General features: G+C 43.1%; 1 protein-coding gene across 4 annotated transcripts in view; it reads left to right on the top strand.

Moving 5' to 3' along the window:
• Positions 1-15,558, top strand: part of LOC106561778 (unconventional myosin-Vc) — a 52,833-nt gene that overhangs the window by 4,769 nt on the left and 32,506 nt on the right. For 3 of the 4 annotated variants that reach the window (XM_045688613.1, XM_045688614.1, XM_045688616.1), the window contains exons 4-14: positions 347-491; positions 2,238-2,394; positions 2,721-2,864; positions 3,513-3,594; positions 4,067-4,174; positions 5,612-5,718; positions 7,885-8,150; positions 10,576-10,657; positions 10,844-10,984; positions 14,139-14,261; positions 14,523-14,606. In XM_045688613.1, the coding sequence (XP_045544569.1) occupies positions 347-491; positions 2,238-2,394; positions 2,721-2,864; positions 3,513-3,594; positions 4,067-4,174; positions 5,612-5,718; positions 7,885-8,150; positions 10,576-10,657; positions 10,844-10,984; positions 14,139-14,261; positions 14,523-14,606 (1,439 nt within the window). Of the gene's footprint in view, positions 1-346; positions 492-2,237; positions 2,395-2,720; positions 2,865-3,512; positions 3,644-4,066; positions 4,175-5,611; positions 5,719-7,884; positions 8,151-10,575; positions 10,658-10,843; positions 10,985-14,138; positions 14,262-14,522; positions 14,607-15,558 lie in introns of those variants that run through there. The other variant, XM_045688615.1, reaches the window with a different exon arrangement.

Below are 15,558 nucleotides of genomic sequence, written 5' to 3' on the forward strand. Positions count from 1 at the left end.
TTTACACGTACTGCGGTAAAGACACACTCCCAAGTCCATTTACACGTACTGCGGTACTAAAGGAAATACTTCCCCAACTGTCTAATGGGATGTGTTTTGTTTTACTGTTAGTTTATCGGCTAGATTTTACTGGATGTAGAGATGGAAGGTGAAAGTTCATGTCTGGGTGACGAGTTGTTGCTTTATGTTTGTATAAAATGTAGGAGATGAGAGAAATTATATTCACAGGGCAATACATTTAAAAAAAAATAAAAAATTTTACATTCTATATTAGAAGCGTGTGAAAACGTGTTGGATAACTCTGACTGTACTGTATGCCCTGATGATTTCCTTCACTCCCTTTCAGGAATCATCCTGGTGGCTGTCAACCCATACAAGCAGCTTCACATCTATGGAGATGCAGTCATTCATGCCTACAGTGGACAGAACATGGGAGATATGGACCCTCACATCTTCGCTGTGGCAGAGGAGGCTTATAAACAGATGGCCAGGTAAAAATGAGACAGACTGTCCCCGGGAGGGGGGCTGGTTTTGTGGTAGTGATGCCAGTCCCCCGGATCACACTATGCTCCTGTAGACAGCGGTTCAATCCCTGAGTCCCCCCCACTAACTTCCTATTCTATAGCCTTTAATCTATCTTTCCGTCATACATTTTTAACCCTTTGGGCCTATCTGTCAATAGAACTTCTCCTTAAAATGAGAATAACTGTGAAATATTTAGTATTCATACCCGGATATAAAAACTCAGCGTAAAAAGAAACGTCCTTTATTTTCAGCAAACTTAACATGTGTAAATATTTGTATGAACATAACAAGATTCAACAACTGAGACATAAACTGAACAAGTTCCACAGACATGTGACTAACAGAAATTGAATAATGTGTCCCTGAACAAAGGGGGGGGTCAAAATCAAAAGTAACAGTCTGTATCTGGTGTGGCCACCAGCTGCATTGAGTACTGCAGTGCATCTCCTCATGGACTGCACCAGATTTGCCAGTTCTTGCTGTGAGATGTTACCCCACTCTTCTACCAAGGCATCTGCAAGTTCCCGGACATTTCTGGGGGGGAATGGCCCTAGCCCTCACCCTCCGATCCAACAGGTCCCAGACATGATCAACTGAATTGAGATCCGGGCTCTTCGCTGGCCATGGCAGAACACTGACATTCCTGTCTTGCAGGAAATCACGTACAGAACGAGCAGTATGGCTGGTGGCATTGTCATGCTGGAGGGTCATGTTAGGATTAGCCTGCAGGAAGGGTACCACATGAGGGAGGAGGATGTCTTCCCTGTAACGCACAGTTTTGAGATTACCTGCAATGACAGCCAGCTCAGTCCGATGATGCTGTGACACACCGCCCCAGACCATGACGGACCCTCCACCTCCAAATCGATCCCACTCCAGAGTACAGGCCTCGGTGTAACGCTCATTCCTTCGACGATAAACACAAATCCGACCATCACCCCTGGTGAGACAAAACCGCGACTCGTCAGTGAAGAGCATTTTTTTTCCAGTCCTGTCTGGTCCAGCGACGGTGGGTTTGTCCATAGGCGACATTGTTGCCGGTGAGGACCTGCCTTACAACAGGCCTACAAGCCCTCAGTCCAGCCTCTCTCAGCCTATTGCGGACAGTCTGAGTACTGATGGAGGGATTGTACGTTCCTGGTGTAACTCGGGCAGTTGTTGTTGCCATCCTGTACCTGTCCCGCAGGTGTGATGTTCGGATGTACCGATCCTGTGCAGGTGTTGTTACACGTGGTCTGCCACTGCGAGGACGATCAGCTGTCCGTCCTGTCTCCCTGTAGCGCTGTCTTAGGCATCTCACAGTACGGACATTGCAATTTATTGCCCTGGCCACATCTGCAGTCCTCATGCCTCCTTGCAGCATGCCTAAGGCACGTTCACGCTGATGAGCAGAGACCCTGGGCATCTTCTTTTGGTGTTTTTCAGAGTCAATAGAAAGGCCTCTTTAGTGTCCTAAGTTTTCATAACTGTGACCTTAATTGCCTACCGTCTTTAGGCTTTTAGTGTCTTAACGACCGTTCCACAGGTGCATGTTCATTAATTGTTTATGGTTCATTGAACAAGCATGGGAAACAGTGGTTAAACCCTTTACAATGAAGATCTGTGAAATTATTTGGATTTTTACGAATTATCTTTGAAAGACAGGGTCCTGAAAAAGGGACGTTTCTTTTTTCTTTGTTGAGATATATATTTTAATTTATTTCCTTTCTCAGGAACAATAAGAACCAGTCTATCATAGTGAGTGGTGAGTCTGGAGCGGGGAAGACTGTGTCTGCTAGATATGCCATGAGGTACTTCGCTATGGTCAGCAAGTCTGGCAGCAAAACACACGTGGAAGACAAAGTTCTGGCATCCAACCCAATAACTGAGGTATGTTTTTAAATACATGTGTCCTAGCGGTGAATGTATGTTACATGTAGCATCACAATATGTGAATGAGTAATTGTATGTAATCCGTTCCATCTATGGGTTTGATAATCTGTGTAGATAAAGGCCCGCAGTGTGAAAGACACATGATAATCTCACAGATCATGTCAAATGTGCCACAGTGTTCCAGGCACAGATTGGCCTCACCAGCCACCGTACTTCTGATACATCTTTAATGATACATCTACAATGTGTTTTGATTATCCTCAACTATGATGGACAAACCTGTAATATGTTATTTTTATTTATTTATTTATTTATTTTGTCAGGCTATAGGAAATGCCAAGACGACCAGGAACGACAACAGCAGTCGCTTTGGGAAGTACACGGAGATCAGCTTCGACAAGAGATATCAGATCATCGGGGCCAACATGAGGACATATCTCCTGGAGAAATCTAGAGTGGTTTCCCAGGTCATACATCATATACTTGATTCTCTGATTTTTATATGTGGTGTTTAAGGTAGCATAGCTACTGTATAGCCTTCCCTGTGGCTCAGTTGGTAGAGCATGGTGTATAAGGCAGCATAGCTACTGTATAGCCTTCCCTGTGGCTCAGTTGGTAGAGCATGGTGTATAAGGTAGCATAGCTACTGTATAGCCTTCCGTGTGGCTCAGTTGGTAGAGCATGGTGTATAAGGTAGCATAGCTACTGTATAGCCTTCCCTGTGGCTCAGTTGGTAGAGCATGGTGTATAAGGCAGCATAGCTACTGTATAGCCTTCCCTGTGGCTCAGTTGGTAGAGCATGGTGTTTAAGGTAGCATAGCTACTGTATAGCCTTCCCTGTGGCTCAGTTGGTAGAGCATGGTGTATAAGGCAGCATAGCTACTGTATAGCCTTCCCTGTGGCTCAGTTGGTAGAGCATGGTGTTTAAGGTAGCATAGCTACTGTATAGTTGAATCATGTTTACCATTTGGAAGGGGTTCAGTGAGCCACTGCTAGCCTGGTTCCAGATCCGTTTTGTGTTGTCTTGCCATCTCCTTGCCATGACAACGACCAACACAAACAGGTCTTAAATCATTGCATGCCTTTAAAAAGTAACGCTGTCTCTTTCTCTTCAGTCAGAGAGCGAGAGAAACTATCACATCTTCTACCAGATGTGTGCCTGTGCAGACCAGCCTGAGTTCAAGAGCCTGAGACTGTGTGAGTGACTGGAATAGGACTGGAATTTATTTCACCTGTAATTCTTCAGGTTTGTCTCCATTGAGATAAAAAAAAAATATATATATATTTAGCAAGAGGGACCTGTTAAACCCTGGGGCTTGGCAGTTCTGCTACTGTATTAACTGTAGATGATAGAGGAACGGTAGATAGGGCCCCTGGGGGGGACGGTAGATGGGGCCCCTGGGGGGGACGGTAGATGGGGCCCCTGGGGGGGACGGTTGATGGGGCCCCTGGGGGGGACGGTAGATGGGGCCCCTGACTAGGCCATGAGTCATCATCTCAATTATTATTTATTTATTTATTTATTTGTGTTCCACCGTTATTCAACCAGATGAGTCAGTAGTTAGACTGACATCCTGACAACAGATCAAATAATGTAGGCTACTGAAATGTATGGGTTAGGTCAATAACATGCTAATGAACGTGTGTCTGTGTGCTTGTCTCTCTCCAGTGAGGGCAGATGAGTTCAGGTACACCAGTATGGGAGGGGAGACTGGTATCGAGGGCGTGGACGATAGGAAGGACATGGAGGAGACACGCAGGACCTTCTCTCTGTTGGGTGAGAGACATCGCTCTGTTCGTCGCTCTGTTCGTCACTCTTTAGGTCAACATCGCTCTGTTCGTCGCTCTGTTCGTCGCTCTGTTCGTCGCTCTGTTCGTCGCTCTGTTCGTCGCTCTGTTCGTCACTCTTTAGGTCAACATCACTCTGTTCGTCGCTCTGTTCGTCGCTCTGTTCGTCGCTCTGTTCGTCGCTCTGTTCGTCACTCTGTTCATCACTCTGTTCGTCACTCTGTTCGTCACTCTTTAGGTCAACATCACTCTGTTCGTCACTCTGTTCGTCACTCTTTAGGTCAACATCACTCTGTTCATCACTCTGTTCGTCACTCTTTAGGTCAACATCACTCTGTTCATCACTCTGTTCGTCACTCTTTAGGTCAACGTCACTCTGTTCGTCACTCTGTTCGTCACTCTGTTCGTCAACATCACTCTGTTCGTCACTCTGTTCGTCACTCTTTAGGTCAACATCACTCTGTTCATCACTCTTTAGGTCAACATCACTCTGTTCGTCACTCTGTTCGTCACTCTGTTCGTCACTCTTTAGGTCAACATCACTCTGTTCGTCGCTCTGTTCGTCGCTCTGTTCGTCACTCTTTCGGTTAACCTACTGCTCAGATCAACATGTACTGTTATCAGACGTTTGTTTGATGACCATGCATTTGTCGATGGGGACCAAATATTGCAGAATATTTAGCAGGGATGATGCTCGTGGTTGTTTACTTACTAAACTAAGTTAAATGAGCGGATTGTAAGTATCTCTGGATAAGAGCGGATATTAAATGACTAAAATATCAATGGATTTCTTTAACTCGCTGTTCACCTAGGAATGTCTGCAGAATGCAGTCTTATTCCCCTGTCTTATCTATGGGTTATGAATGTGTTATGAAGTCCTTATGTAGGTATGTCTGCAGAATGCAGCCTTATTCCCCTGTCTTATGTATGGGTTATGAAGTCCTTATGTAGGATATGTCTGCAGAATGCAGTCTTGTTCCCCTGTCTTATGTATGTGTTATGAAGTCCTTATGTAGGAATGTCTGCAGGATGCAGTCTTATTCCCCTGTCTTATGTATGGCTTATGAATGTGTTATGAAGTCCTTATGTAGGTATGTCTGCAGAATGCAGTCTTATTCCCCTGTCTTATGTATGGGTTATGAAGTCCTTATGTAGGATATGCCTGCAGAATGCAGTCTTATTCCCCTGTCTTATGTATGGGTTATGAATGTGTTATGAAGTCCTTATGTAGGTATGTCTGCAGAATGCAGTCTTATTCCCCTGTCTTATGTATGGGTTATGAAGTCCTTATGTAGGATATGCCTGCAGAATGCAGTCTTATTCCCCTGTCTTATGTATGGCTTATGAATGTGTTATGAAGTCCTTATGTAGGTATGTCTGCAGGATGCAGTGGTATTCCCCTGACTGTCCTCTGTCCTCCCTGTAGGGTTAAGCGAGGACTTCCAGGCTGATGTGTTCAAGGTGCTGGCTGGGATTCTACACCTGGGAAATGTAGAGATCAGAAACGTTGGATCAGACAGGTCATCAATTAGTGTAAGTCTAACTTACCTTTTTCACGGGGGAAACGCATATCAAGCCAATGTTATGTGACAGAGTGCAAATCCAACTCACAACCCTTTACACCAACCGGTCGACCGCGTTCTAGTCGAACCCAAACATTTCTGTAAAAAACCCAATGATAAAGCTTTGTGTTCCTATTTGTTTCATTATTCTCGGGCTGTTGGTGGGTAGGTGCAGCCAATTCAGCTGCCCTGCGCACCGGGTAGGCAAACTGTTGCCATTTCATGTGTCTGAAGGTGCGAACTCTGCCTTCCAGGTGGGCCTGGAGAGGAAATCAAGTGCACTATGCCTACCGCTGGCCAATCAGATTGCTCAGATGACCGAGTCTGCAGTAACGTAGCAGGCAATAAAGAACGATACGGCAAAGTTGATACTGTGACATTTCAAAACGTTTAAAACCATGACTAGAGAGAGACTGTCAACGAATACAGCAAAGAGCTGCTGTTTTTATGAGTGAGTTCATGCTTAAGGTCTTACTCAGCACTGTCAACACTTTGTTTTCAACACTTTTATAAACCATAAAATGCATGTTCTTCCTATTTCCACTCAGCGCTACAACAAGCCCTGCGGCAGTAATGAACGAGTAGGAAAGTGTATCTGTAGGCGTTGTTATTATTAGCGGCTTGGGTCTTTTTTAATATCAAGGAATATTTAACTTTCTCCCTTAATAGGAGTAACAACATTAATTTGTGCATGAGGCAGAAATAATGTGGTGCGACTTGAGTTTCGCCATCAGCTGGAAGATGGTGTCCCTTGTTGGTCAGTGTCAGTGGAGGATGGGGAGAGTGGAGGGATGTTGAGACTGACCCTCAGTCTGCTGCTCTCTCCCTCTGCTGAGACTGACCCTCGGTCTGCTGCTCTCTCCCTCCGCTGAGACGGACCCTCGGTCTGCTGCTCTCTCCCTCCGCTGAGACTGACCCTCGGTCTGCTGCTCTCTCCCTCCGCTGAGACTGACCCTCGGTCTGCTGCTCTCTCCCTCCGCTGAGACGGACCCTCGGTCTGCTGCTCTCTCCCTCCGCTGAGACTGACCCTCAGTCTGCTGCTCTCTCCCTCTGCTGAGACTGACCCTCGGTCTGCTGCTCTCTCCCTCCGCTGAGACGGACCCTCGGTCTGCTGCTCTCTCCCTCCGCTGAGACGGACCCTCGGTCTGCTGCTCTCTCCCTCCGCTGAGACGGACCCTCGGTCTGCTGCTCTCTCCCTCTGCTGAGACGGACCCTCGGTCTGCTGCTCTCTCCCTCCGCTGAGACGGACCCTCGGTCTGCTGCTCTCTCCCTCCGCTGAGACTGACCATCAGATGCAGGCACCATCAGCCCAGTAAAATAAAAAGCAAAGTATTTAAATGTATGCTCACTCAGCTGTGCCTCACAAGTAATATAACAACAGATCTATTACTGGTGTGATCATATAGCCTCAACATTTTAGAAATAGAATTGGAAAAGAATGTCCTGAACAACAATGCATTGTCAGGTAAATTCAAGCAAAGCCAGTATGTGGTGATAATGTATTGGGTCTATAGCCTACTTCACAAACCTATTTGCTACAGAACTGTTTTTAATTGGTTAATGTTGCACAGGCTTACCTTTGTTTAAGTCATGTTAATAAAAATATCAGAGGGGTAGATCTCGGCATGCATTTTGACTCAGAAAGTGATCTTGCCTCAGAAAGTGATCTTTCTTCAGAAAGTGATCTTGCCTCAGAAAGTGATCTTGCCTCAGAAAGTGATCTTGCCTCAGAAAGTGATCTTGCCTCAGAAAGTGATCTTGCCTCAGAAAGTGATCTTGCCTCAGAAAGTGATCTTGCCTCAAAGTGATCTTGCCTCAGAAAGTGATCTTGACTCAGAAAAGGTTGATGATCACTGTTTTACACCGTAACACACGCCAACGACTCGGTCAGTACCATAGACCCAGGTGTCATCTGGGTCGAGGGTGACCGTAGCGATGCACGTAGCTATCCACCTACAAATAGTTATCTTTATTAGCAACTGAAAGCCAACCCTCTCTCCCTCCCTCCCCTCTCTCCCTCCCCTCTCTCCCTCCCCTCTCTCTCTCCCCTCTCTCTCTCCCCTCTCTCCCTCCCCTCTCTCCCTCCCCTCTCTCCCTCCCCTCTCTCCCTCCCCTCTCTCTCTCTCCCTCCCTCCAGTCCAGTGATCCCCACATGGCAGCCTTTTGTGACCTTCTCGGGGTCAGTCCTGACGGTGTTACCCGTTGGCTGTGCCACCGCCGGTTCGTCATGGTGGCAGAGACGGTGGTGAAGCCGGTAACCAGCAAGCGGGCGGTGAACGCCAGAGATGCCCTCGCCAAGCAGATCTACGCCCACCTGTTTGACTGCGTCATCCATAAGATCAACGCAGCCCTGCAGGTCCCAGGGAAACAGCACTCCTTCATAGGAGTACTGGATATCTATGGGTAATTTGAATACATGACATTAAATTGGAGTCGTTTTAGCAGACACTCTTTAGTCACAACGATATTTTAAGTACATTAAACTAAAGTGAGATAAATCGGCCACATACAATATCACAATCGTTTAAAACCTTCTTCAAAAATACATTGGTGTCAGTTATATTAACCGTAGGATAGTTGTACTGTATAGTTGTACTGTATATTAACCGTAGGATAGTTGTACTGCATAGTATACTGTATATTAACCGTAGGATAGCTGTACTGTATATTAACTGTAGGATAGCTGTACTGTATATTAACTGTAGGATAGCTGTACTGTATATTAACTGTAGGATAGCTGTACTGTATATTAACTGTATATTAACTGTAGGATAGTTGTACTGCATAGTGAACTGTATATTAACTGTAGGATAGTTGTACTGCATAGTGTACTGTAGGATAGCTGTACTGTATATTAACTGTAGGATAGTTGTACTGCATAGTGAACTGTATATTAACTGTAGGATAGTTGTACTGCATAGTGAACTGTATATTAACCGTAAGATAGTTGTACTGTATATTAACTGTAGGATAGTTGTACTGTATATTAACTGTAGGATAGTTGTACTGTATATTAACTGTAGGATAGTTGTACTGTATATTAACTGTAGGATAGTTGTACTGTATATTAACTGTAGGATAGTTGTACTGTATATTACCTGTAGGATAGTTGTACTGTATATTAACTGTAGGATAGTTGTACTGCATAGTGAACTGTATATTAACCGTAGGATAGTTGTACTGCATAGTGTACTGTAGGATAGTTGTACTGCATAGTGTATTGTATATTAACCGTAGGATAGTTGTACTGCATAGTGTACTGTAGGATAGTTGTACTGTATATTAACTGTAGGATAGTTGTACTGTATAGTTGTACTGTACATTAACTGTAGGATAGTTGTACTGCATAGTGTACTGTAGGATAGTTGTACTGTATATTAACTGTAGGATAGTTGTACTGTATATTAACTGTAGGATAGTTGTATAGTGTACTGTATATTAACTGTAGGATAGTTGTATTGCATAGTGTACTGTAGGATAGTTGTACTGCATAGTTGTACTGTATATTAACCGTAGGATAGTTATACAGTACAACTACAGTTAATGTACAGTACAACTATCCTCGGTTAATATACAGTACAACTATGCAGTACAACTATCCTACAGTAATAACAGTACAACTATGCAGTACAACTATCCTACAGTTAATATACAGTTCACTATACAGTACAACTATCCTACAGTTAATATACAGTACAACTATCCAACAGTTAATGTACAGTACAACTATCCTACAGTTAATATACAGTACAACTATCCTACAGTTAATGTACAGTACATTAACTGTAGGATAGTTGTACTGCATATTAACTGTAGGATAGTTGTACTGCATAGTGAACTGTATATTAACCGTAGGATAGTTGTACTGCATAGTGTACTGTAGGATAGTTGTACTGCATAGTGTATTGTATATTAACCGTAGGATAGTTGTACTGCATAGTGTACTGTAGGATAGTTGTACTGTATATTAACTGTAGGATAGTTGTACTGTATAGTTGTACTGTACATTAACTGTAGGATAGTTGTACTGCATAGTGTACTGTAGGATAGTTGTACTGTATATTAACTGTAGGATAGTTGTACTGTATATTAACTGTAGGATAGTTGTATAGTGTACTGTATATTAACTGTAGGATAGTTGTATTGCATAGTGTACTGTAGGATAGTTGTACTGCATAGTTGTACTGTATATTAACCGTAGGATAGTTATACAGTACAACTACAGTTAATGTACAGTACAACTATCCTCGGTTAATATACAGTACAACTATGCAGTACAACTATCCTACAGTTAATATACAGTACAACTATGCAGTATAACTATCCTACAGTTAATATACAGTTCACTATACAGTACAACTATCCTACAGTTAATATACAGTACAACTATCCAACAGTTAATGTACAGTACAACTATCCTACAGTTAATATACAGTACAACTATCCTACAGTTAATGTACAGTACATTAACTGTAGGATAGTTGTACTGTATATTAACTGTAGGATAGTTGTACTGCATAGTGTACTGTATATTAACTGTAGGATAGTTGTACTGTATATTAACTGTAGGATAGTTGTACTGCATAGTGTACTGTAGGATAGTGTACTGTATATTAACTGTAGTTGAGTTGTACTGTATATTAACTGTAGGATAGTTGTACTGTATATTAACTGTAGGATAGTTGAATTGTATATTAACTGTAGGATAGTTGTACTGCATAGTATATTGTATATTAACCGTAGGATAGTTGTACTGCATAGTGTATACATCATCATCATCATCATCATATGTTGTTTTCACTCCATTTTGGCACCTCTTTTTTTTCAGCTTTGAAACATTTGACGTCAACAGTTTCGAACAGTTTTGCATCAACTACGCCAACGAGAAACTGCAACAACAATTCAACTTGGTATGTATTCTCTCGTGACACAGACTCCACTAGCTACGACCACTAGAGATGTGATATTTGGTTCTGGGATTACGTAGTCTGCAATGTCTCTTATTCGCAATTGTGGTGAAAGCAATAATCTTTTTTTTTTTTTATTCACTGAAAGGTCGTAACAACTAAGATATTTTCTGCTGTTTCCTATATCAGCATGTGTTTAAGCTGGAACAGGAGGAATACATGAAGGAAGATATTCCCTGGACTCTGATAGACTTCTATGACAACCAGCCGGTCATTGACCTGATTGAAGCTAAAATGGGCATCCTGGACCTGCTGGATGAAGAATGCCTGGTGAGACCAATTTATGTATTTAACAAGGATGTGGTTTAGTTTTTGTATGACAGGACAGTGGGAAGTATAAAAGGGATAATTAACTTAAGGGCTCTAATAATGAATGATGAACGACGTGGAAGGTGTGTTAGTGGAGTGGAAAAACGAACCTTCCACGGACTTGCAGTATTTTCCAGAGAACCCATAGAGCCCTGAGTTAATTATCCCTTTTATACCATGGCTATAATTTAACACATTTTGCCGCTAGAAATGTGTTTAATTTGCAGGTAGAAATGTGTTCAACAGCCACCGAAGTAGCTAGCGAGTTTACTAGATAGCGACAGTAGTTGCCGTGGTAACCAAACCGACTTGCTAGCTCAGCTAACCAAACCGTCAGTACTAGCTTGCCGTTATAAAAATTGAATTCAACAATGCCAACAAAAATGTTTTCAGTTAGACTTTTACTTTCAAAAGCAGCTCAAACACAGGACATGTAAGAATGAACTAAAGCCATTTTAATTCTACCTTGCAAATATCTTTTTTTATTTGTCACATACACATGTTTAGCAGATGTTATTGCGGGTGTAGCGAAATGCTTGTGTTTCTAGCTCCAACAGTCCAGTAATCTCTAACAATACACACAATCTAAAGGAATGGAATTAAGAATATATAAATATTTGGATGGGCAATGTCAGAGCGGCATAGACTAAGATATAGTATAGAATACAGTATATACATATGAGATGAGTAATGCAAGATATGTAAACATTATTAAAGTGACTAGTGTTCCATTTTTATTAAAGTGGCCAGTGATTTCAAGTTCATGTATATAGGGCAGCAGCCTCTAATGTGCTAGTGATGGCTAATTAACAGTCTGATGGCCTTGAGATAGAAGCTGTTTTTCAGTCTCTCTGTCCCAGCTTTGATGCACCTGTACTGACCTCGCCTTCTGGATGATAGCGGGGTGAACAGGCAGTGGCTCGGGTGGTTGTTGTCCTTGATAATCTTTTTGGCCTTCCTGTGACATCGGGTGGTGTAGGTTTCCTGGAGGGCAGGTAGTTTGCCCCCGGTGATGCGTTGTGCAGACCGCACCACCCTCTGGAGAGCCCTGCAGTTGCGGGCGGTGTAGTCGCCGTACCAGGCGGTGATACAGCCCAACAGGATCCTCTCGATTGTGCATCTGTAAAAGTTTGGCCACCTGGGGGCGGCCCGTCAGGAAGTCCAGGACCCAATTGCGCAAGGCGGGGTTCAGACCCAGGGCCTCTAGCTTAATGATGAGCTTGGAGGGTACTATGGTGTTGAGTGCTGAGCTGTAATCGATGAACAGCATTCTTACATAGGTATTCCTCTTGTCCAGATGGGTTAGGGCAGAGTGCAGTGTGATGGCGATTGCATCGTCTGTGGATCTGTTGGTGTGGTAAGCAAATTGAAGGGGGTCTAGGGTGTCAGGTAGGGTGAAGGTGATATAATCCTTCACTAGTCTCTCAAAGCACTTCATGATGACAGAAGTGAGTGCTACGGGGCGATAGTCATTTAGTTCTTGGGTACAGGAAACAGTGGTGGCCATCTTGAAGCATGTGGGGACAGCAGACTGGGATAGGGAGAGAGTGAATATGTCTGTAAACACTCCAGCCAGCTGGTCTGCGCATGCTCTGAGGACGCGGCTCGGGATGCTGTCTGGGCCAGCAGCCAAGCGAGGGTTAACACGTTTAAATGTCTTACTCACATCGGCCACGGAGGAGGAGAGCCCACAGTACTTTGTAGCGGGCCGCGTCGGTGGCACTGTGTTATCCTCAAAGTGGACGAAGAAGGTGTTTAGCTTGTCCGGAAGCAAGACGTCGATGTCCTCAACGTGGCTGGTTTTCCCTTTGTAATCCGTGATTGTCTGTAGACGCTGCCACAATCGTCTCATGTCTGAGCCGTTAAATTGCGACTCCACTTTGTCTGTATACTGACGTTTTGCCTGTTTGATTGCCTTACGGAGGGAATAACTACACTGTTTGTATTCGGCCATATTCCCAGTCACCTTGCCATGGTGAAATGTGATGGTTCGCGCTTTCAGTTTTGCGAGAATGCTACCATCTATCCACGGTTTCTGGTTTAGGTAGGTTTTAATAGTCACAGTGGGTACAACATCTCCTATCCACTAATTGATCAACTCAGTCACCGTTTGTCAGGAAGTGTATAGGAGATGTTGTACCCACTGTACCCAACATAACATGCGTTATAGGGAAAATAATGCACGCTCCAGAATGCCCTTCAAGCCAATCAGAAACAAGTATTCAACAATGCCATGGTATAACCTGTACATAGCCCATCTGTAAATAGCCCATCCAACGACCTCATCCCCATACTGTATTTATTTATTTATTTATTTATTTATTTATTTATTTATCTTGCTCCTTTGCACCCCAGTATCTCTACTTGCACATTCTACCATTCCAGTGTTTAATTGCTATATTGTAATTACTTCGCCACTACGGCCTATTTATTGCCTTACCTCCCTTATCTTACCTCATTTGCACACACTGTATATAGACTTTTTCTACTGTATTATTGACTGTGTCAAACTGCTTTGCTTTATCTTGGCCAGGTCGCAGTTGTAAATGAGAACTTGTTCTCAACTAGCCTACCTGGTTAAATAAAGGTGAAATAAAAATGTATAATTATTAAGCAATAAAGCGTGAGGGGGTGTGGTATATGGCCAATATACCACGGCTAAGGGCTGTTCTTAGTGCCTGGACACAGCCCTTAGCAGTGGTATATTGGCCATGTACCACAAACCCCAGAGGTGCCTTATTGCTATTATAAACTGGTTACCAATGTACTTAGAGCAGTAAAACTAAATGTTTTGTCATACCCGTGGTATACGGTCTGTTATTTTTTATTTATTTATCCTTTATTTAACTATAAAGGTATACCACAGCTGTCAGCCAATCAGCATTCAGGGCTGGAACCAGTCCGTTTTTATAACGGATGATACACGGTGGAGGGATGGATAGAAAGGGCGAAGTGGCTGAGACCAGGCTCCAACTCCCATCGCCATGGATAATATGTACTCCAGAGTCTGTGGCATATTGTTTTGTATTTCTAATACTGTATGTTCTATTTTTGTCAATCGCTCTCTCTCTCTCGCTCTCTCTCGCTCTCTCTCGCTCTCTCTCGCTCTCTCCAGTTCCCACAGGGTACAGATCAGAACTGGATTCAGAAGCTGTACAACTACCTGGTTGACAACCCTCTGTTTGAGAAGCCCAGGATGTCCAACGAAGCCTTCATCATCCAACACTTTGCTGATAAGGTACAGTCACACTCAGTGTCACCGTTGGACTGAATTCCATTTCGATTCAGTCATGTCAGGAAGCAATTGGAATGTCAGTTTACTTCCTGAAGTGACTACATTTCAATGGAATTCACCCCTTGCTCATTTTACATCCAATTTATGATGTTTTTATAGTTTTATTTTTTCAATTCATTTGTAAAATAAAATTATTTTCTGTTTTACCAATGCATACCTCAAATCTGTGGCTTTGCTTTGAAATCTGTGTTGTGCCATTTACAGGTAGAATATCAGTGCTGGGGCTTTCTAGAGAAGAACAGAGACACACTGTATGAAGAGCTGATAGACACCATGAGAACCAGTAAGGTATTGACTCTCCTTCTCAGTGTGTTTCTTAACATGCTTACTACATTGTTATTTGTATTTATTTAACCTTTATTTTGATAGGGAAGACATATGGAGACCTAGGTCTCTTTTCCAAATGGGCCTTGTATAATACAATATAAAATACACATTTAACATACACAAAAAAACGATATATATATATATATATATCTCAGCAAAAAAATAAACATCCTCTCACTGTCAACATCCTTTATTTTCAGCAAACTTAACATGTGTAAATATTTGTATGAACATAACAAGATTCAACAACTGAGACATAAACTGAACAAGTTCCACAGACATGTGACTAACAGAAATGGAATCATGTGTCCCTGAACAAAGGGGGGGGGTCAAAATCAAAAGTAACAGTCAGTATCTGGTGTGGTGTGGTGGCTAATTTCTGCATTACCAAATGAGAAGAGTTACAAACACACCAGTCTGAGTTAAACTACATCTTTAATACTTAAGATACTTTTGAGCCCCGGCTAAGGTAGACGTGCAACTGAAAAGACACCAGAGTCCAATGGACACTTTCTAATGACAAGTACCTCAAATAAGCATATTATACTAATAAAACATCTTAATTATCTATGTTACCCAACTAATTCTGATTCGTCCACGACAGTGGCCACCAGCTGCTTTAAGTACTGCAGTGCATCTCCTCCTCATGGACTGCACCAGATTTGCCAGTTCTTGCTGTGAGATGTTACCCCACTCTTCCACCAAGGCACCTGCAAGTTCCCGGACATTTCTGGGGGGAATGGCCCTAGCCTTCACTCTCCGATCCAACAGGTCCCAGACGTGCTCAATGGAATTGAGATTCGGGCTCTTCGCTGGCCATGGCAGAACACTGACATTCCTGTCTTGCAGGAAATCACGTACAGAACGAGCAGTATGGCTGGTGGCATTGTCATGCTGGAGGGTCATGTCAGGA

Source organism: Salmo salar, chromosome ssa10, assembly GCF_905237065.1.
Source record: "Salmo salar chromosome ssa10, Ssal_v3.1, whole genome shotgun sequence".
NCBI lineage: Eukaryota > Metazoa > Chordata > Actinopteri > Salmoniformes > Salmonidae > Salmo > Salmo salar.